Source organism: Onychostruthus taczanowskii, unplaced genomic scaffold, assembly GCF_017590055.1.
Source record: "Onychostruthus taczanowskii isolate IOZ18803 unplaced genomic scaffold, ASM1759005v1 scaffold3, whole genome shotgun sequence".
NCBI classification, from domain to species: Eukaryota; Metazoa; Chordata; class Aves; order Passeriformes; family Passeridae; genus Onychostruthus; species Onychostruthus taczanowskii.
In genome coordinates this window covers 3,072,904-3,095,630 of record NW_024500349.1, presented here as the reverse complement: position 1 = coordinate 3,095,630, position 22,727 = coordinate 3,072,904, and the positions used below count along the sequence as shown (strand labels likewise).

Genomic DNA, 22,727 nt, shown 5'->3' with positions numbered 1-22,727 from the left:
TCTCGCCAGAGACACGGGATTGGCGGGGCAGCAGAACGCGGGTGCTGTCCGTTCAGAGCCCCCTGTCGCGGTCCAGCGAGCGCCGGGCGCCTCGGCAGTGCTGTTCTTTTGTGGGCAGCGGGAGCCCCCGCCTCTGCCCGCAGGGCGCGGGGGTGTGAAGGGGGGTGTGGAGGGGGGTGTGCCCACCGGTGCCGTCCGCGCCCGCTGCCCCGGCGCCGCCGCCGCCCTGCAGGGGTCAAACCCTCTCCTCCGGGGGCGGCTCCGGCGGGACTTGGCGACAGCCAGGCGGGCGGGGGTCACCGGCGGGCAGAGGGGCCGGGAGCGGCCAGGGCTCGGGGAGGAGGGGCCGGCGGCGGCGGGAGGAGGAGCGGGCGGCCACACGTCACTTTCCCCGGCCGCGTGTTTACGTGGAGCTGAAGATGGCGGCGCCGGTGGCCCCGCCACGGCAGCTGTCGTCGCTGTGAGGCGGGACGGGACCGGACCGGACAGCGAGCGTGTGCGCCCCGGCTGAGGGGAGGGCGCGGGGCGAGCCCCTGCTCCTGCTGCTGGTAACACCCTGCTCTCCCGCACAGACGCCATGGAGGACGAGGAGCGGCTGAAGAAGCTGGAGGCTGGGAAAGCCAAGGTAGGAGGAGGAGGCGGTGGCGTGGCGGGGAGACAGCGGGGTCAGGGTGAGGGCTGGGGAGGTTGTCAGCGGGGCCGGGCCGAGCTGCGCGGTGCGGCGGCGGAGCGGGGCTGCGGCAGGGGCTTGGCGCGAGGCCCCGCCGCGAACAAAGCCGCGGGCGGAGGAGGCGCTTTGTGCCGCCCGCCCCGCGCTCCCCCGCCCGCCGCAGGGCCGGGCTGCGCTCCCGGCCGGGCGGTGGGTGCCGGTGCCCGGCGACACCGGCCCCCGACACCTGGCACGCCACAGGTGCCAGTCACGGGGCCGGACGGTGACAGCTCGGACAGCGCCCGCTGCGGCGCCGGACGGAGGAAGCGCCAAGGAGGAAGGGGAGAAGGAGCCTTAACCTCATTACCCTTCGCAGCCGAGGCGCGAATCCCGTTTACCTCATAAGCCTGGGAAACCCTGTGAACCCTTAAGGAAGTTTATGAAACCGACAAGCTGTTCTCAGTGTGGAACTAATGCCGTGAGAGAGGATTAGCGGTGCCTCCAGTGGTGCGGCGCGGTGCCCGTGCCGGCGGGCTGGGAATGCCGGGACTCCCCCGCGGGACCCCGCCGTGCGCGCCGGCACCCCCGGTGCCCGCGGAGCTGCGCGCAGCCGTCACCGCCTCGGGGCTGTCCGGCGGCTCAGACGCTGCTCTGCGGGCTAACCCAAGGGTTAGTCGGGGAGCTTAGCTTTTTCCTCTAAGAATGGCTCAGTACACGCCCGCTGCACAGCATTTTGCCTTCTGGGCAGCAGACCAGACTACACTTCAGGAGGACCTCTTTTTAACTTCAAAGAAAGCTTTGGTGTGTTCAACTAGATAAGCTAATTAATGGCGTTCTAGATAAAATTAGTGTTTTGGCGTTAGGTATCCTCTATTTCCTTCCTGTAGTCATAGCTAAATGATAAGAGTTCAGTAGTTGGTCAGTCATTCATGCTAAAGATACGCATGTAACTTGGCAGGAGCTAATAGCAGAGGCGAAACGAAGACAGGTTAAAGATGGAACTATGAAACATCATTTTCACGTCTTAATTATGTGGACTATAGAAAAGATATAGTTCATCTGCAAAGTATTGAATAGGTATTTTGCTGTATTAGTAAAAAACTTCTTTACTTAGTGTGTTTCTATTGGAGTTCAAATTGTCTGTTGGGAAAATCTCCTAGATGCAGTTGTATGCTTATATAGAAAAACCTGTTCCTTAAATGCTTAGTGCAAGAGTTCTGCTTGCACAACGTTATATAGTACTCATAAAAGGCACTGGGACAAATTAGATCCTGGTGGCAGTACATTCTGTCACAGACTGGCTAATTCTTTTGCAGCAAATTAGAAAGTAGTTCATAAATGAAATGGTTGAAGTAGATTTGCCAGTATTGTAAAGCACAGTGAAGAATTTAGATTTTTCTGCCCATGTTGGCCTGGGGTTAACACAGAAAATTAATGACAATTACTGAAAATTGAACCAAAAGACAGTACTCTAGCAGGAATTCAGTGGCTTCCTTCAAACTTTGAGAAAAGACATGTGCAGTTTACTAATTTATTCTGTATTTTAAGAGTATTGTCATAACTTTCACTATTGTTCTAGTCTTTTCTGTCTAAAACCTAATGCTGTTCATGTAAGTTTTTGCCTGAAGACTTTAGTAATCTGTGCTTTTAAATGTCCCCTGTGATCTAAGTCATTATCACTCTTTAAAGCTATACATGGTTTATGTGAAAAGGGACTATAAAAGCATTGTGAGTTTTTTCAAATTTTTTGTTTGTGTTCTGTGTTGCATTTACCCCATTTTTACATGTGAATGTAAAAATGTGTTGTATAGTGGAGATTAGGTTACAGTCTTTCAGTGACAAATGTCACTGATAAAAGCAGAAAAGAAGAAATTGTGTTAGCAGAGAGCGAAAGCAGGAGTTGACCCTGCAGTTGCTTTTCTCATTTTCAGGCACATTCACAGTAGTGTAATAAGTGCATCCCCTAAAATTGCTTGGCTCCAGTGGGTATTTTCTGCATACCACAGCAACAAGCATCGAGAAAACCTTTGCGCTTTATCACTTGAGAGTTATTTAAATAAAGCAGCTGAGAAAATGTGTTTAAGTATATGTTGTTATTGTGCCAAAAAGTGAAGGTACTGCTATACTGCAGACGCCTTAAACCATCCACCTGAAATTACAAACTTCAAATAAGATGTTCCATAAACTGCAGGACGAATGTAGGTAATTGGGAATCTGGTAAAAGAGCCTAGTAGATGCCATGAAGGTGGCTAGTACACTGCTAACTGTGGAGTTATTATACACTGTGGAGTAGTTATTCACAATTGAGACCACGATTCTGGTTTGGTTTGGTTTGGTTTTTTCCTTGTAAAGTCGGCACTGCTAAATCTCAGTGTCTGCATATTAAACCATATGAACTCTCTTGTAAAGCAACCATTTGGTTGTTTTCTAATATCAAGTAGACAAATGTAGCTTTTGGTTTTGTGTGCATTGATCTACAATGGAACTTCTTGATGACTTCTAAGACATTGTCCCCCCACATAGATCTTTTACAGGGAAGTGTATTAAAAGTGGATTTTCTGCAAATTAATTTTTTACTGAGTCCTCCTTTCTTGTTACTGGAAATGAGAAGCTCTCTTGTGAATCTTACCTTGACTGAATGGTGGTAAGTGTACTCAAGCCTGGCAGAATAGGTCTTAGTGTGAGCACACAGCCTTTGCCAGTACATGATTTGAAAATTGAAATAAAAAGTCTTGATGTAGGCTCACCAATATTCATGTGTCCCTGCTGATCTTCGGAGACTACACCCAAGTGTGCATGATGAAGCAGTTTGCACCATGTGTTGTTGTTCTGTCTGTTACAAGTCTGCAAAGGCAAGGGAGGCACAAAGTTAAATTCAGTAAATTACATGCTCCCTTTTCCAGACCTGTAGTCATTCATTTTCTTTTGCCGTGAGTAAATCTGCTGAATATTAACCCAGCCTCTCTAAATGTCTGTCTCCCTTCCATTGAAAATGATGTCTCAGTTCCTCTGTAGAACTCCCTTCTCTCCCAAACAGGTCGTTTCTTTATCTTATCTCATGCTGTCATTATGGAAGCAAGAAGAGTTTGTTAGAAAGCCACTTAAGGCAAACAGTGTTGACTGTGGTGGAAAGTGGAAGGGAGAAGATGTGTGCCAGCAACAGAAATATAGATGCATGCTGTAAGGTTGATCAGTGCCCTAAAACACAGTGACATTAGAAACACATCAGATGTGTTTTGTGCCTTGCTGAGGAGATTCTGGAATATTGTTGGTGGCCTGAGATAGTGAATGTGTATCTGGGCTTAAAAAAGAACTATGGAGGATGGTGGTCGAAGGTCTTGATGTGGCATACTACGTGTGGATTCCTGTGTGCATCAGTTTGCTTGGAAAGCTCATCTGACATTAAAGATTATTGATTGTAGTTGGGTTGGGTATTTTAATTTCATGTATGTATTTAGCATCTTAGTAACTGGCTTTTCTTATTAGGGTGTGGGACTGTGTTGATAACTTTCAGAACTACAGAGAGTAGTTTGCTAGCTTCAGAATGAAACCATGGTGATTGGATTCCCTTGTCAGAAAGTGGCTGAGGGTATTTTGGTGCAAAGCTTTTGAAATTTACAAAAATATTTTAATTTCTATGCACACAGATGCACATGAAAGGCACAGCTGTTATAACTGGCAAAATTGAGATGAAGCTATCAATAGCAAGTTTTATGGAATGATCCATTTTACAGTACTGACATTTAGTTAACAAAGTATTTAAATAAGTGCTTAAATTTCTAGTGAGCAAAGGGCACTCCTTGGCTGTATGCTTGTTTTTCCTATGGGAGGGGCAAACAAGTGAATGACACTAATACACTTCTTAAGTTCTCTTGTGTTGGTCTAGGATTTCAGGTCTAATGTTAAAAATACATAATTTAGTGTTTTGTTTTTCAAAGCTTTTATGAATGTTTGAAATGCATTGTTGCAGAGTTTTAAGAAACTGTGTAATTGTTGGAGAACCTGAAGAAATTAGTGAGTTGGTTTCGTTTAAACACTTGAGAACAGAGGCTGTTACTGCTTTTGATCTATACCAGAAAATCACTGAGCAGATGGAGCAGTGATGTCGGCTGGGGAAGCTCTGATGGCTCTCAGTGGACAAGTATTACAGGTTGTATAACTAATTTGGCAAGTTATCTTCACCAATTGAATAGTCAAAAGAAATAATTGCATATTTTGTCATCTAGTCATGCATGTAAATATTTCAGATGGCTGAAGATGAAAATGATATGTATTATTAAAATAGCATTGTCTAAGAGTCTGGCAATGTTTGGTGTTTGCATTGCTATGTCTTTCTTTTTTGAGGGGAGAAAAAGATTTTCCTCACTCATCTGTAGCCTCTTTGGACTGAATAGTTTCGGAAGTCTCAAGGAAAGGTGTTGATGCATTTAGGGCTTTTTTTAAATAAAACACTCATGCAAACATGGAATAGTTATGTGATTCAGTGATTAAAGCTGTAATTTAAATCCCCCAGAAGTATAGATTGTGTGTAAAATGCAGTCTTTTTAAACTCCCTGTGATTTACCTGAAGAGGAAAAAGGCAGTATCTCAGTAGTTATTAAAGGGTTTTTCATCACTGAAGTCACAGATCTCAGAATATTCTGTGTTGAAACAGACCTACAAGGATGATCAAGTTCAACTCTTAAGAGACTTAAGACAGTTACATATGGGGATTGAACCCACAGGAGTGGTGTCAGCACCATGCTCTAACCAACAGAGCTAATTTAAGGGTCAGTCAAATTAAATAGATTTCAAACTTACATGTCATTAAATAGCTGGGCTGTTGACTCATCATCTTTTGCTTTCAAGTGTAGACTGTTCATTTTGTTTATCCTGTCAGCCTCAAATAACGTGAGCAAAAATAAATTATGGAAGGAAGAATTTACTTTTCAGTCTGCATTTTCCTACTCTCATTTTCTCTTAAAAGAAATCATATTTGCCATATCACAAGTGCTGATTTCATCATAAAGCCCTAGTTATTGTGGTCGCTCTTCATAAATTAAGGACAGAAGAAGCTTTTTGAGTTAAAAGTTCACATCATGGCAGTGGTGCTTTCTATATCTGAAAATGCTGGTGTGTATTAATGGACAAGACAGGAAGCAACTGGATCTTTCAAAAGTTTCCTGGAAAGATGTGGGAAGGCTTTGGCTTGAGAGTACAGTGAAACTGAAAAAATACTATAATGAACAGTTTATTTTAAGGAACTCTTTTTCTTGCACATGAAGATCCTCAGAAATCTGTATCAAGTCTCGTTCCTAGGCATTCTTTTGTTCTACTGCAAAGCTGTTTCTTTTTCTTGGTCTTTCTGAACTTGTGGGGTTTGCCTTCTTTTTGTTTACAGGCTTCAGTCTGCTCTCTGCATCTCTGTCAATTTTAAATGCAAATAATAGAAGGTATGGAATTGCATGTGTATATCTTGATTATGAATATGAGTAAGCTTAAAAGCTTACTTTGTATTGCAGAGAAAATCACAGATATAAGGACTGAACATTGCCCTGGAGAGAGCACATGTGGTTTTAAAACTTTTTTGAGTAAAAGAAGATAGGAAAGAAATTGAGTAGAGGTGAAGAAGGAGCAAAGTGTGAGGTGTTCAGCTTGTGCATGCATTTATTTCTGTTCAAAACAGTGGTTATCTATGTTGTAGAAAAAGAGACTTTATATACATTTGAGATATAAATATATTCAGTCTAGATAATCGATTGGTTTTTTGCCAGTTTAGAGAGAATTGTTCTTTAATCCAAAAGGCTAGTGAATTTCACAAAAATAGAGAAATAAACGCAGTATTAGTATCACAGTGAAAGCAAGAAATGGCATTGCAAAACTGCAGTTTAAAATGTTTTCTTGTCCTTGTGTAAGGAGAAGGAATTACAGAAAAGAAATCACAAAGTTGCTCTTCGCCTACTTTCAAGACATTCTTAATTTTTGTGCGAGTCTCTCTCTCATTTCTGTGGTCTTCTTTACAACTACTTATTTTCTTAGTATGTGTGTTGCAATAGCAAAACAGAGATGACTGCAACATTTGTTTCCCTGTTATAACTAGAATCTAGAAAAGTTTGTTGGTACTTACTTGGAAATAAGCTTGATCAACACCACAAATTAATTCTAAAGGACTTCCAGTAAAGTCTATCTGATACTCCCAGGAAATTGAATTTTTTTGGCATATGTAGGTGTTGCCAGAAAATCCTGTATTTTTTCCTGACAGGGAATAACCAAACAACTAGATGCTTTTAAATACTGATGTACAAAGGTATTACCTGTAGAATAATACATGGTTACTCCAGCATCTTAGAGTTTGGAATAGTGAAAAATCTGATGAAAATGAGGGCAAAAGAAAATAAGGTTGCTGAAGTAGGTCCAACTTTGTTGAACCTACTGTATATTGCAACATAAGATTATATACTAGTAGCACAATTGTTGGAAATCCTAATTGAGGATCTGAAAGCTCTGTCTTAAATTATCTGCCCCACAGAGAGAGATTTCAAGGTATTTCTATGTATTTGTTTCAAAATAATTTTGTTACTGATACATGCTAGCATGTCACTTTGAATTTGGAATGATAAATGTACCACAGTTCAGCAGAACACAGTTGATAATCTCAGTCTTTTAACTGCTCTGCTGAAACATAAATAGTTCTTGAAATTTATGTTGATGAGATACTTGTCTGTTGACTGCAAAGAGTTGGCACACCCTATTGTGTTGATGGTTGTGGTGTTCCTGTTTATTGAAGGAAACCTTGATCTTCGTTTTCTTGTGATTTCTTGAGAAGCCTACGTTTTATAACTACCTTTCATACAACCAGTGGAGAAAAGACTGAGCAATTAATAAAAATGTTCAGATTTCTTAGAATTCTTAGTTTCTTGGAAGTATAGAATGAGTTCTCCTGCTTCTCTCCTCTTCTGAAAAGGAGCCCCAGCAAGCTCCCAGATGGAACAAATTCAACAGTTGTCAGCTGGCAAAGGAATGTGAGACTCTAGATAGCAAACACTAAGTTGAGGGTAGTGAGGGAGTGATCAAATCCCAGTTGTAACAACACTGAGTTGTAACATCATGGCAAAACAAAGACGAGGTGGTCTATTGGACTATGCTTCTAAATCTCAAAACATGAAGAAATTTTAAAATTCTTGACAATGGGAGATAATAATGATAAAGAGAATATATACCATTTTTGTGATATTTTTAGAGGAAAGCCTAGATTTGATGAAAACTGTGCTGCCATGGCAAAATTACAGGATATCTCTAAAACTACAATAGCAAGCAAGACCCAAGAAGATTGTTGGAGTTAAAGAGATGGAGTAAATGGGATTGTTCTGGCACTGAACATGTTTCTGTGCAAATATTGATAAAACAGGTGTTCCAGAGAAAAAGCAGAGTAAGTTGCATAACATTTTATTCAAATCTGAGTTCAGTGGTAGGCTGTGATTTGATAGAAGAGGTTATCCCTTAATCCTGGCTTTGTTTGCTGACCTTTTTACTTGTCATTAAACTCTTCTCTGTGAAGAAACCTCCAGTATCCAACCACAAAACAAGGGGAAAATATTTAAGTATTTGTAAATCCATTTAGGTTGTTTAAGGGAGGTAATCAGTTTGATGTAAAACCTGTATATTTGCATTGAGAATATATATTTTCAGTTAAAAGGTGTATAGGAGAAATGTCTTGCTATAACAGGTAATGCTCAATAGCAATGGTAAGAAAACCTTGTCTGAGTCTGTTCAGTTATATGCTGTGTTAGCTAGCCTGGTTTGCTGTGTTAAAAGAAATAAAGGATATCCTGATACAAGACTCCTTAAAGATGGATGTGTTAGATTTTCTTCATTATTTGGAATATATTCTAGGAATTCAATTTAGCTTTCTTAAAAAAAAAAAAAAACGAACAAAACCAAATAAAAAGCAAAAACAAGACTCCAGAGACAAGTGTAGTTTTGTGAGCAATATCAGTGTCTTTGTGAGCTTGCTTTTCTCATAATTCAGCAGCGTGTAAAAAGTGATAAAAGCCTGTCAAAATAGTACAAGCCTGTCAAGCCTTGCACACTGAGCATGAAATTCATACAGTTGGTTCTTCCCTTATGTCTGCTCAGCTCCTCTCAGAGCTGCCTCTCTTTCACAAGCTGCAGTTTGTGGGCTTTATTCTCACTCTGTCCATTCGGTGCCAGACGTGCCACATGGTGGGAGTTAATGTAAAAGTGATATAAACTAGGTGGGAAAATGGTGAAGTACAACTGAGTTTGGCTTGTTCTAAAATATTTGCAATTTACTAGAAAAGAATCAAAACTATAAACATTTCTTAAAATGAAAATTTAAGTTTTGTTCATTTTCTATATGGAGTTGAAGCACAGAGGTGGCCAAAATGCGTATGAATAATAGCTTAAAAATGTATTGAAATTCTCCAGAATTTCTGCTTTTGACAACTGAACACAATGTTCCTGAAAAGATTGCATTGACAACTGGATGGAAGTCATCACATCACTTGTGTTTATTGACAAGGAATGGCTATTAGTTCCTGCTTAGCATGAACTGAATTTAAACAATTGATCTGTATCTGAAAAGCTGATTGTCTTATTGACAAAGATGTAACCTTTCCAATTCTGTGCCAGTTGGCGCTTGTCAAGTTGAAAAAATTTATGATCTTGTGTTGGTTTTTAATAAAGCCTTATTTAGGCATAGTCTGTTCATTCTAAAGGTGCCTCTTTCTTTCAGACTTCTTGGCTAATGAGAAATTAGATGCAAACACTACTCTTGAGATCTTGCTGTGCCTTTACATGTTTTCTCTACCTGTTGGGTTTTATTTCTCTCAGTTTTTGATCTTTAAATATCTCTGTCGTAGCTACATTTTTACTGAAGAGGACACTGTGGAGGGGAAAAATGTAGATGTATAAATACCACTAAATTGTTTCCTGTTAAGATGAAAAAGTTAAATTTACATGGATCAGGATAATGTAAACAGTGCATAGAGACTTAAAGCAAATCAATAGTTTATGCTTTTTCTAACATCCAAAAATACTTTCGTCGGCCCTTCTCAGCTAATATCTAATAAACTCTTCTTCCTCTTTTTGTATAATGACTAAATGTTACCATGCAGGAGGAAGGAAAAATATGCATTGTTGGGCAGTGCAGGACTTCTGCTGATCAGGAAAAACATGCAGTGGGCTGCAGCCCCTTTCTTGAAGCATCAGCACAAATGACAAATGCTTTTGTCATTCAAGTTTTCTTCCATTAGCTACCTAGAGAAGTCTGGGCAAAGCCTCTTCAGATACAGATTCTCTCCATGCAATTCTTTATGTGTTGCAGTATTGTTGCATCTTTAAACCCTTTGCTCTAGAAGTGGTAGTTTTTTAAAGTTAACTGATTAGAATTTGCAGTTGAATAATTGCAGTGTGTTGTGGAAGAAGGAACTATGGGAGCTGGAATGGAGTATTTTATTAGGATCCCACAGGATGTAGTAGTTGCCTCACTACAGCTTTCTGTAGATGTGTCAGGACTTTTGTTGTGGGATTCTAATCAGTATTCATGATTTTTGAGAAGCACTTGATTATCCCCAAGCTTGGGTCCCTGGAAGCCACGCTGATGCTTGATACATACACTGTAACCACAGCTGCAGTTATCCTGCAGTTATTAGTAAGACTCTGTATGTGCTCAAGAGTGAGACTCAGAAGACTGGCAAAGACTGCTCTTTAAGCAAAACAGACTTAAACGAAACAGACTGCTCTTTAAACGAAACAAAACAAAACATTAAGGTCCTTGGGGATCTGCACAACTGTTAATAGGAGACCCCCTTTAGGTAACTAGGGCTGATCTGACAGAACTCGCTGAAAGTGTTAAAGATTTTTGTCACTGTGTGATACCATCTTATAAGCAAACTAAAGACTTGGTTAAGGTACAATCATCATTTCATGTTACAAATGAATAGTGAATGCAAATGAATACAAATGCATTTGACTTAGTGTTATTTGTTTTAATGGCTTACTCTCAAAGTAGGTGGTCATTCAGTTTTCCACAAAGCCTGTGTCACTCAGTATTTACATTATTAGCTGTGGAAAGAATGTGTGTTTGTATGTACACAGTACTAAACTGAAGTGGGTGGCAAACATGGTGAAGAGGCTTAGACTTCAAAATAATCTGGTGCAAAAGGATGTGGAAGCAGCACTCAAGGCTTTTTTTGCTTCTTTGTGGTAAGGGCTGTCCTTGGGCTTTCCAGGTCCCTGAGTTTAATGACAGAATTGGAGGGCTGAACTGTACAGATCAAACTGGGGAACACTTAAGCAATTTTGATGTATTGACATTTATGGGACTGAGTACAATGCATCCCAGCATCCTGCAGAAGCTGGGTGCTATTGTTACAAGGCTATTTCTTCGCTCATCTTTGAAAGGTCATTGCCTTCAGAGATTTCAAATGAAGCAGGAGGAAAAAAGCAAACATCAGCTCCATATTCAAGGAGGATGAGGAGTATCAGAATCTGTAGGCAGGTCAGCCTGGCTCTGGTGTCTGGGAAGATGATGGAGCAGATCTTCCTGGAACCGATGTTCAGGCACAGAAAGACCAAGAGCTTGACTGGAATTTATAAAGGGCAAGTTAATTGTCCTCTGTGATAAACCGAATGTCTCATAGATGGGGAGAGAATGGTGGATGTTGTTTACCTTGACTTTAGGAAGGCATTTGATGTGATCTCTTAGAGGCTGTTTGTACAAACTGGAGATAGGTGGCTTGGATACGTGGTCTGCAAGGTGGGCAGAAAATTAGCTGGACTGCTCTGCTCAGATTGCTGAAAAGTAGTGTTCTTCAGGTGTCCAGTTGGATGTTTTGTAAATGACCTGCATTGGAGGGAGTGTGCCTTCTGTGTGTTCATGGATGATACTGCCTTAGGGACATTAATGAATTGAGGCATAGGGTTTCTTATCGGAGACACTGACAGTCTGAAAGAACAGGCTGGCTGAAAACACGTGACAACTTAGCAGCATGAAAGATGGTAGAGGAAAGTTCACACACTTTCCCATTGGCAGAAAGGAGGAATTTTTAATTCCATTTCATTACAGGGCTGTAAAAGTAGCCTACAGAATGTTCCAGTGACTAAAAGAAAGAGGTGATATTGTGTGATTCGCTTTGAAGTCAGGAAGGGATCCTGCATTTCTCAGTAGTGGCCAGCAGTGTCATTTTCATATCCTGAAACAGGAGGGGACCCCCAAAATTGATTTCTGCCTACAATCCCAATTTTGGAATATTTTTTTTTTCTCACGACCTCTTTAAGCCAAGTTGTGCTTTTATGATGTGGTCAACTTGGGTAGGTAATATTCTTGGGTTTTACCTGAAAAAAAAGGTAAGAATAACTTGAGGAATAGAATTATGTTATTTAACAGCATCATAGCTGTTACCTGGATGATAATGGGCTGATGTGATCAAACACTGATTGAGAAATTAAGGGGTTCTGTTTTATCTCTCTCCTGCTCCTCCCCATGTAATTATTTCATTGCAGCATGTATTGGGGTGGCGGGAGAATGGAGGAAATGGATAGATACAAGTTTATTCTTCTCAAGCAACTGCAATAAGATAATCCTGTGTGTTGGGAGAAATACATTGAAATACTTGATTTCACAGTGCCAGATTAAACACAGTATAAAGCTAATTTAAAAATACAAATAAATAGGCATGTATCAGTACTATACTATATCTTAAGGAGCTGGGTTAATCTATATAACAAAAGGCTTATATAAAAACTGCATTTTTCTGATGTAATGCAGTAAGGTCACTAGCAATTAAGATAATTTATGATACTGTTTCACTCCTTCCATGCTCCCTAAAATAAGTCTTTATTTTCAGGTGTTATCTTCATCTATTCAGTTTGGGGAAGAACACCTCTTTAACTTGGACCATAATGTCCATGTAACTAGTTGTGTGAGGGAAATGGATTTCAAGTGTTTTGCAAGAAACCCACTTGAAGTAATGTACAGAATGCTATAAAACAAGTGAAAGTGAATTTATTCTGGGGATTTTTCTTCAGTTGAAAACATAGATTTTGCCTACAGTTATGTCTTCCATAAATGCATGTAAGCAAAACATAAATGAGTCTGGTAATGCTCAAAATTAGAAACATGATAATTATTTTTTAAAAATCATTTAAAAAAAGCTTCTCAAAGCTTTTTATTTTCTCGTCCCATAGTTTCAGTCTTAATAGTTCAATCTTTATAAAAATTAAAAATGTCAACCTTAACTTTTAAACATGTAAGAATTAATAAGCAGAATGAAGTGTCTGTGTTACATACAAACTTGCAGGTTGCCAGTAATTTGATTGACAAGCACTGTATGGAGTTACTGGAGGCAACTGTTGATTCTGCATACTTTTGTATTTTTAGAGTTGCCTTCTAACTGGCAGACACAGATGGCCATAGGTTATGATTTTTGTGTGTTTCTGAATTAAATAAAACATTTATATGGTATTTTAAATTCCATTGTCTCAATATCTTGTGTTAATTACTCTATATGGGTTTTGATATTAATTGGGAAGTTAGAGTATGGGATTTTTAGAACTAATAAGAAGAACATTTGTTCTCATTAAGCAGTAAGTGTTATTTTGTGGTAATAGAAGTTGTTTAAAGTTTTCTTGAAAAAAATTATTTCAATTTGACACCTTTATCGTGCTGATAATAAAGAATGTTCTGCCACAAAGTCACAGTAAGTTGTTTCAGTGGTGTTAAAGTCAAAAGACCATGAGGTATTTAGGACTACTCTTACCTAGAGTTTAAAATGCTTTTAGAGAAACCCTGTGAACTTCTGTTTGAAATATCAAGCTTGTTCTGCTCGTCTGTGAAGTTCAGTGTGGTATATAACTTTTTCCCCCCTCTCAGATTCCTGTTAAAAATGAGGGCTAAAGTCTGTATTCTAGGATGTGATAAATTGCAGTTATGTGTGTTTAATACAAAGAAAATTATAATTGAGAAGAAAAATTAGCACATAGGAAATATGAAAATAATTTCTCTTTTTCCTGAACCAGACTTGCCTCTTTCCATCCATTATTACCAGAATTTAGATTGAAATTTAGCCTTGCTTTGGGCTCAAGGAAAAGGTAGACTCACTTTTTCACTCCCTTACAGTCTCAGGAGTGTTTTCCTAAGGTTGCTTTTGGGGAAGAAGGGCAGCATGGAAAGAAAATTACAGAACAAGGCAGAAATTTGCTGACCACCTGACTGCTTCTAGTATTTAATTACATAGTTTCATTGCTTTTTAGGCTGTACCTATTCTGTAAGACATTTCTTTTGAATTGCGTATTTTTTAAGACCTAAATATAGTGGAATTAACATGCTTATGTGCTTAACTATGTTACTGTATTGCAGTTATTTTCTTAAAATAGTTACCCTGTAAGAACTCCAAGGGATTAATTAAAGGCTTCTCCAGCTGTTGATTTAACTATATTTAGTCAAACAGCTGATACAACTATATACTTATTAAAGAACAGGTGTTAAACTAGTTGCTTTAAGAAGAAATAAATTGAAGTTACTACATAAGCAATGCTCAGATTGGTAGTAAATTTATTTTGGTGATACATACCAGTATATGTCTGATGACTCTGCTGCTTTCCAGAAATTGAAATTTTGAATAGATTAATATTTTAATGCTTATATTTAGCCTCTAATTTGCTACTATGCTGTAAAAGAAATGTTTGGGGTTTATTTTTTTCATAAGCCTGACTGACACTCACTATCTGTGAAAGTCCATTACTTCTTTTTGTATTTCTTGTGGTTTGTGGCATATTCATCTTTGTGGTTTATTTAAATATTTAATTGTGAACAGTTCATGAAGTATGATTCTGCAGGTAAGAATGAGAAAAATTGATCCTATTTGTAGCTCACTGGATTTCACTGGGTCTGTAGAAATCAACTGCAGTAAATGTAAAGCCTAGCCTACAATTTTGTTGAATCAAACACAATATTGAAGGAAATAGCAGATATAAAATTGCAACCTAGTACATAGTTTTAATGCTCAAGTGCTTTTTCCCTTCTGCTTAGGAGGGCAGTATCTGCCTTTTACTTTCAGAAGATAACTTGTTTCACAAGGCTGAATTCATCAAGAATTGAGTGGGAGAAAAGTACTTAAAATCTTAAACATATTTGTAATTGTACAACCTTACAAAAAAATGTCAGTGCAGAAACCTGTTAAGGAGTTCACCTTTATGAAATATTGTACTAATTATGGCTTCTGTCTAATGATTTTTCTGTCAAATGCGTTTTGTAGGCAATTATTAATCTGTCCCAAAGCCTTTAAGATGTGATGCCTTTTGCAAGTTCCAGGCAGTTTTGATTGTTTGTTAGTTGTTTGCTTTTGTTTTACTTGTATCTTTATCTGATCAGATTTATTGAGCACAAGCTTTGTCTTGATTGCTGTGTATGCCTTAAGCCAGTAGAAACACACAGCAATCTACCTTCCATTTGGTTGGTGTCATGTATCATGTGTACCCTACCTAATTTAGTCTAATACATGCCACCAGTGGCTTAGTTTTATTAGTTATTCTTAAGTTTTAACACAATATTTGACAACTTTGAATTTTGACAACTTTTCATTAAGATGAAGGGGTAGCATGGTGTTAGATATCAAGACCATGATAGGTAGGGTTGGTCTCTTTTTGGAGCTCAAAAATTTCATGTATTATTCTGCCTGTCACAGCCTCTGCCACTTACTGTTCAGCTGTTAAGTGTTTCTAAGATATGACCATTTGATAGCTTGACTTAAAACACTGGAGATCAAATTTTCTGTGCACTTCCTAAAGTCTGTATTTTGTTTGTGTCAGCAAAACATATTACATCCTGTGCTTTCATTCATAGGAAACTGATACCAAAATCATAGTGTAGACTTACACCTTTAAAACAGCAGCTGTTCCAGTTAACAGAATCTCATCTACATTTACATCTTGTTTAGGGTCCTGCACTTCCATGAGATTACTGTTCTTAAATGGAAGTCACAGCTGAAATTACCCATAGCCTTATGTGGATACCAAAACACCCCAGAAAAGTGCCTGAAGATAAATATTGATACTTTTTTTTCTAAAGGATGGCAGGATAACGTGTTTATACAGTCCAATGAACAGTCCTGTAACTGTACGGAAAACAACTAATGCTTTCAGAATATCTAAATCTAATATTAGGATGACTTTTTAAGAATGAATTAATATATAAACCCATCTTCTGGGTGCAGATTTTCAAAATACTCTTGTGAGAAGTGAAGGATGACATGACAAAGCAGTGAAGTTTTCTAGTTCAGAAAGCAGTGGAAAACATCATATAACTTACTAAAAACTCGCAGTTTAGCAAAGTAGTAAAAAGTTTATTCATTCATTCTTTTATAAAAGTTACAATTAGTTGTAACATTTGTATCGCCATTATTAAAGTAAAACTTTAGCTCTGGCCTGGAATTTACTTACTATGGCAAGTTGGATTATTTTAGAAAAGCTTAGGGAGTAAAGGAAGAAACATTTTTCTTTAACTCCATTTGTTAACATTGTGGTAAGTCCTCCTACTTCCCCACCTCCCCTCCAAAAGTTGTTTCAAAAGGTTTTAGGACATTGAAGACTTGACTGTGCCATTTGGCGTTTTTTAAGACTAGCTGAAGAATATTTCAGAATCCAGTTTTTAATTAAAAGCTAGCGTTAAACAGAAACCTGGTGGAGCAAGAGTGCGTCTCTGTCGGTGCAAAAAAAGAGTTTTGCCTTCCTGTTTTTCCTGAGCCTCTGAAACTTGGCAGAAGTGACTGATGGACAATGCCTTTTGAGACAACACCCAACTGGTGATCCTCATCACTTAGTGGAGAGTAAATGAGGCTTGGTTTTATGTCAGTGCCTTTAGCCTGGATGGCCAAAGATCCTAATGTTTCAAGCTTCAAGATGGATGATCTGTGTTTTTTTAAGAAAGCAGCACGAAGCTTCAGTTGCCCTCTCATTTTTGTCACTAAGAGCTTGTCCCAATCCAGTTTTTTCCTCTTGGCTTTGGGGGCATTTGGTACCAATGTGGATCAGATGATTTTTTCACCCTCAGTATCACCGGAGAGGCAGCATTCAATATAAAAAGAGTAAAATTAAAAAGTAGGTAGGATCAGTATATAAATCATTAACGTGGAAGCAGTTTAGTTAAAGAGCAGTTGAGCAATTTTTTTAGAAGTTAGTTTGAGACATGGCTTTTGTTGAAGCAGTCCAGCATTGAAATGTGCTTGGTATACTTGTGTCAGTCATTGTAACCTGACTTAGAGTGAATTTTCATACACTTCCATTCTGTGTTCAGAAAATAACCCAGCTGTAATGAACTTAGCTGGTCCTAGATCTGTTCTTATTTAAACTCTTGGGACAGGGAAAAGCAGACCAGATCAGAATTCCACTAATTCTGAGGCTTTCCAGCTCACAGTGCCATCTGGCGGGGTTCATTCCAGTTCAGCGCTCTCGGTAATTAGCACTGCCAGCAGCACTCTTAACTTGATAAAGACTGGCTAAAAAGAATTGCTGAGATGCTGTTCCTCTCATTATCCTATGTTGTCCTTCAAGATACCATAGCTATCTATAATTGTAAATTCTGGTGATCCCAATGGTTTTCTTCAGAGGACTCCAAAGGAATGGCTGTCTCTGAAGCAGAAAGATTCTCAGACTTTTATTTAGGAAGATGCTAGGTTTTCTTCTTTGGGAATTTTCTTTTTATCATCAACTAATACTCACGAGCTACTTAAGTTTCCATAAGGGGAGACATCCTAAGGTCTTGTCCAAGCTATTTGGGAAAACCTGGCTGTGAGTGCAACATAAAAATCAGTAGATTGAAAATTCTTAATTTCTGGGTGATTATTTCTTGTTCATTCAGCCTAATGTTTCCCATTTAGTAAATTCAGCATCTGTTGAATAGAACAAATAACCTAAAGCTCTGTTTGGCTCAACAGATAAGCAGATTGAAACTTGCAAAGAACATTAATTCTTTACTTACAGGTTGGATTTTCAGCTATGTGACATAATATGTTTAAAGTATTTGCAGGTTGCTTGCTCATTTATCTTCTTTTTGTGGGTTTTTATCTCAGGATTTGAAAAGAGTTGTGATAGTCTCTTATTTGTTGATTAGCAGAATAGAACCAGTAGACTTCACTAGGAAGACATCTGTTTATTCTGTGTTGGCAATTTTTCATTCACCTTACTTTCAGTTATCCTTTGCTTAGTATAGACATCAGGAACCTAGAAGAAGAAGGCACTATAAACTTACCTATACTTCAGGAGTTAGTACTTTGCCAAGACAACCCTTAGTGCTTAGATCTTCTGAGAATATGACAAAATTACAAAGTGCCACTTTCTTCTCTAATACCAGTTAACTGTTCAACATTTCTTCTGGGGACAGACTAGCTTTTAAAAAACTTGGTGGCCTAACAGCAGATGAATTTTAAACAGCTCAGGTGAGATTTACCGCCTAAATCTCAGTGTTGCTGTCTCCATGACTCTCTCTTGGGTGACAGAGATTATGGCAGGTATTTTTTCAGTTGTCCAGGGTAAGGTGAGATGGATAAGTTTAAACCACAGCAAATGTCCAACTTCTAAACCATGCCAAAATTTCAAATGCAGGTTGGCTTTTTTAGTTGGCCACTACTGGCTTGCAGGACACCCCCAATTCTTGACATCCCAGTCAAGAATTCTTGGGATGTATATGTGCTTAATAAATGATCAGAACAAATGCCACTTCAGAGCTCTGCTTTTTGTGTTACTGAAATCTTCTGTAGGAATAATTACTTACCCGTATTCAAAGGGAGTAGGCACTTGCCCTATCATTACTAGAGCAGGTGATTCTTAAATTAGTCCTTCACCTTATAAGACCGTCTGAGTCTACGTATTTTGGTTTCACTTTCACTCTCAGTAATCTTTCAGAATTTATGTGTTACTGTCATTCAGTGATGGGGGATTAGTAGCAATATCATTAGAAAAACCTGAGCCTTTCTATCCCAGGACTGGTTATGATCTATCATGATGAGTTTCATGATATATCCAAGTGTTACTGTGTGCTTGCAGCCAGAGTCTGTCTGGGTCTGGGATATATCGTAGTTACCACTTACACAATACAGTTTGCCACAATGCATGTTGTACATTCAAGGTGCAGCTTAAAGTGGATTTAGTAGCATTTGCTCTTTATGCAGAATAACTATACCTTTCTGAGGCAAATTTGTGCCTTTTGTGTTGGTGGAAAGTTTCAAGCAACAAAAAGTTTCAAGCAATACAAAAAATTGTATTTCACTTTTTCTTCCCCTCATTATGCTCAGTTGCAGATACTGTTCCTGTAGAGACCTTCAGTCTGCTAAATTGGAAGTTCAAAATATGTTTCCTACACTTAAATAAAGCGTTTGCATTGAAGCACTGAAGCCAGGATTTGTTTGTTAGGCTTATTGGGCTTTTTCTGCTCTATTGTGAGGCAGTCTCAGATAAACAAATATTATTATTATCAAATTCTGTTCTGCAAAACACAACTGCATGGGGGCTTTTCAGTCATACCATAAGTATTTAACCACCAAACTGATATTTTAGTCATTTACTGTGGTAGACATTGAGAGTCATTTCAAAGTTGAATGGTTTCTCTTCATTGCTGCCAGGGCATGCTGCTCACTCTGGGGTAGCTTGCCAGGTTAGCTCTCTAGTCCTCTTCAGCAGAGCTACACACCACCATGGTCAGTTCCCAGCTGTTACTGCCCTGTGGGATAATTCCATCCCGGGTGCAGGACGTGATGTTTATTTTTATTAACTCACATGCAGTTCTTGTTGGCTTCGGCTTCCAGCACAGTCTGGAAGTGAGGTCTCACTATATGGTGGCTCTTCCTTCTGCTGCGTCTGGCTTTCCACCATTTGTTGTGATCCATGAGCTTGCTTAAGATGCATTCAATTTTATTATCCAGATTATCTGTAAAGAATATTACAGGGCTGTTTTTCTTTCAGCCATTAACTACTGTTTTTAGCTAGAGACCAGAAGATTCAGAAGTCCGTGTCTTCTTACATTGGATGAGTGATCTGAATATGACGTGGTCCAGCACAGAACTTTTCTCATTGGACACCAGACTGTTTGAGAACTTCTGACAAAGAATAAGTCCTTCTATGTGAGGACATGTTAATCTGAAGTTTAAGCAGGGTCTGGAACATCTTTTGAAGTGATAGCAGTTGAGAAATGCAAAATCATGGTGTGGATCCTCCATTCGTGCTCTTTTTGTACTGTGTAAAAATAAAAAAGTGTAATTACTTGCTTGTAGCAGTTTGTCTGAGGTTCCTTTTTGTCTGTAAGTTTGTGACTCATCCTTTTATACTTCTTCCTTAAATGAATATAAAAAAAGAAATAGGGGTTTGTACTCAACAGAAGCTGTGAGAGATGAACAGACCCTGCTCTTTCTGTAAGAAGTGCCTGCGTGGCAATGAATTGGAGATGAGTTTGATTTTAGAAAGTTGAAGTTTGAATCTGATAATGTTTGTGTACAGGTACATGAAGTGTGACTGTACAGCTGTACTTGTACAATATGTGCTATACCTACGAATTTCTTCACTATTAGAAGAGGTTTTTTTGACTGTAACTACAACAAATATGTTTTATATTATTTCCTAACATCCTTCTTTGGAAGCACTGAGCACTTTAAAATTTCTGTTAAATGTAATACCTCTGAAATTGAGGCTGCCCAGATCTGTTACATTATCTGAGAATGTTAAGGAATAACAAGCATTCAGAAAGCAGCATCCAGTTTTAAATGGTGTAGTGTTTCTGTTTCTATGTGTTTCTGTTCTAAAAAGTGTTTTATGCATGTGAACTAAAAATATAGCTACTGATGCTTTGCAAATGTAGCTTCATTGATTTTCAGGGATGTTTTTCAGTATTGTCTTCTACTGGTATATAGGCAGTGATTAAATGTTGCAGCTTTTGTTCAGACTTTTTTTAAAGTGCTTAAGAGATTAAGTTTCACATTATGTTGGAGCCAAATTTTATTTTACCATGGACTTTTACTCTAGAAATAGTTCAGTCAGACCATATTTGAAACTAATCAATGGACAGTGTTACCCAGCAATCCAGATTGCTGGCACAAGTGCCAAATGTCAGAATCTGCTGAAGGTAGCTGAATAAATAAATATGCTGCTGTTGTAATTGTAGCAGTACATTAACTATCATAACTTACATGATTTGCAGAAGTAATCCCCTCCACTCTGCAAGTTAGTTCCCTTCTGTCTCAAGAGTAAGTATTTAGTTCCTAACAGCAATTGATTCTTCTCTGCATTTCTGACTTTCTGCCAGTTGAAGGATAAAAAGTGAAGGTAATGTTGTACCAGGGTATTGGTAATTTTGGTGCAGTCTATGATGTGGGAATTGGTGCTAGTATACTGGTTTGGGATTAATGAATAGGAAGTTATAATTAGAACTAGATAAATGCATATAACATCTAAATACCTAAGTTCTTCTATTCAGTTGTTCTTTTACTGTGGGAAATGATTTTGAAAAGTATACCCATTGTCAGTCTGCATGCTGCTCTCTTGCAGTCCAGTGACTCTCAGTGTTTTTCTCTTTATAAGAGACAACATCTTGTGACAGAATTTAGTCCTAATATCCATTTCCTATTTTTTAAACTGATGGAAAGCTGAGTAGCTGTTGTAAATGGCACTTCTGAAAATCTGGAAATAAATAATTCTTCCTGCGCAATTTTATTGTCCCTTTTTATGCATTAAAGGGAAAGAAACATATTTTCATTCTCATTTCATTGTACACTGGATATTTGATAGAAATATTTCAGACAATAATTTATTTTTTTCTAAATGCTATGTTCCAAGAGTGTTGGGGTTTTGCCCAGAAGCAGGACTTGAAAAAACCTGTGAGCTGGGAATTGCAAGTTGTTAGTTTATTTAGTTGCAAAAGCTCAGAGTCAAGGAGTGAAATTGATTGCTCTTCAGGGCTGAAAAATACAGATGAAATCTTTAAGGTAATTCAGTACTGCTTGCAGGATCCAATCAAGGTCTTATCAGCATGATGGGAGAAGCTGGAGGCAGTGTCTTGACAGATAGGTGAATAGTGTTAAAAAATGCTCTGGATTGGTTTTCATATGTACTGAAAATGCATTAAGTGGATCGTGGCTGACTGTTCCCAGTGCTTCCCCAGGGTAAGAGGCTCATTCTCTGTTGGTTCTCAGAGGTGTATCAATGGAGAGAGCCTGTTCTGAATGTCCTTCAGCTTCTGTTTCTTTGCATCCTTCCTCCTTGAGTACCTGCTGTGTTTACATACTTGGCTCTTGCTTGCAATTTTTGTAACTCAGCAGAAACTTGACATTGAATTGTTTCAAATCTGCAGATTCAGAACTGATGGAAGCAGCATTAAGTTCTCCGCAGGCTTAGTTGTGGCATAATTAAACTGGTGTGCCTGGAAAACAGGATAAGACACTGTATCAGTGTGTATTTGTTTCACATTTTGTTCATGCTGGAAAAATCTATTTTTCTAGAAATACAAAATCTGGAAGTATTTTTCTTTTTAATTGAAAACTTTAATTCTAAAGAATTTGTTTTCCTTGGCTTCCATGACTGCTGGTGGACTTTTCCCTGCTTGTCATTGGAATAATGATAGATTCTCAACTGTAGTTAATGAGAAGGAATTTGATATCTGAGATTCCCCTGTTCTGATATGAGCATCACAGAATGTGTTTGGTCAGCAGTAGCTTTTTGCTGTACTGCTTTTCTTATTTCTAGCTTTTAAAATTTGATTAAAAATATTAATTTAAAGTTATGTTGCATTAGTAGCTGGACAGTTCTTTGTGTACCTGAATGTGTGGGGTTAAACATTTTATGATTTGTGCATGCATCCATCACTACTAGTGCAGTTATTTCCAAAGTCCTAGATTTTCATATGTAATTTGTCAGTTGAGAACTTGTGTAATACAAGAATGTAACATTTTCTTTTGCACATGTGTTTAGCTTTCATATGTGCTCATCTTTGTCAGTGTTTAAACAGAAAAAAAATAGGATCTACTTGTAACTGACATGGTAGATTTTAATCTGTTAATTCTGAAGAAGTGAAAGTCAACAACTTTGAAAGGAGGGA

At 38.6% G+C, this 22,727-nt stretch overlaps 1 protein-coding gene across 5 annotated transcripts in view; it reads left to right on the top strand.

Annotated features, from left to right (window-relative positions):
• Positions 1–300: 300 nt before the first annotated feature.
• The window catches only part of AKAP9 (A-kinase anchoring protein 9), a 105,110-nt gene continuing 82,683 nt past the window's right edge, over positions 301–22,727 (top strand). For all 5 annotated transcript variants that reach the window (XM_041408321.1, XM_041408320.1, XM_041408319.1 and 2 more), the window contains exon 1: positions 301–625. In XM_041408321.1, the coding sequence (XP_041264255.1) occupies positions 578–625 (48 nt within the window). In that variant the 5' untranslated portion in view covers positions 301–577. The remainder of the gene's footprint in view (positions 626–22,727) is intronic.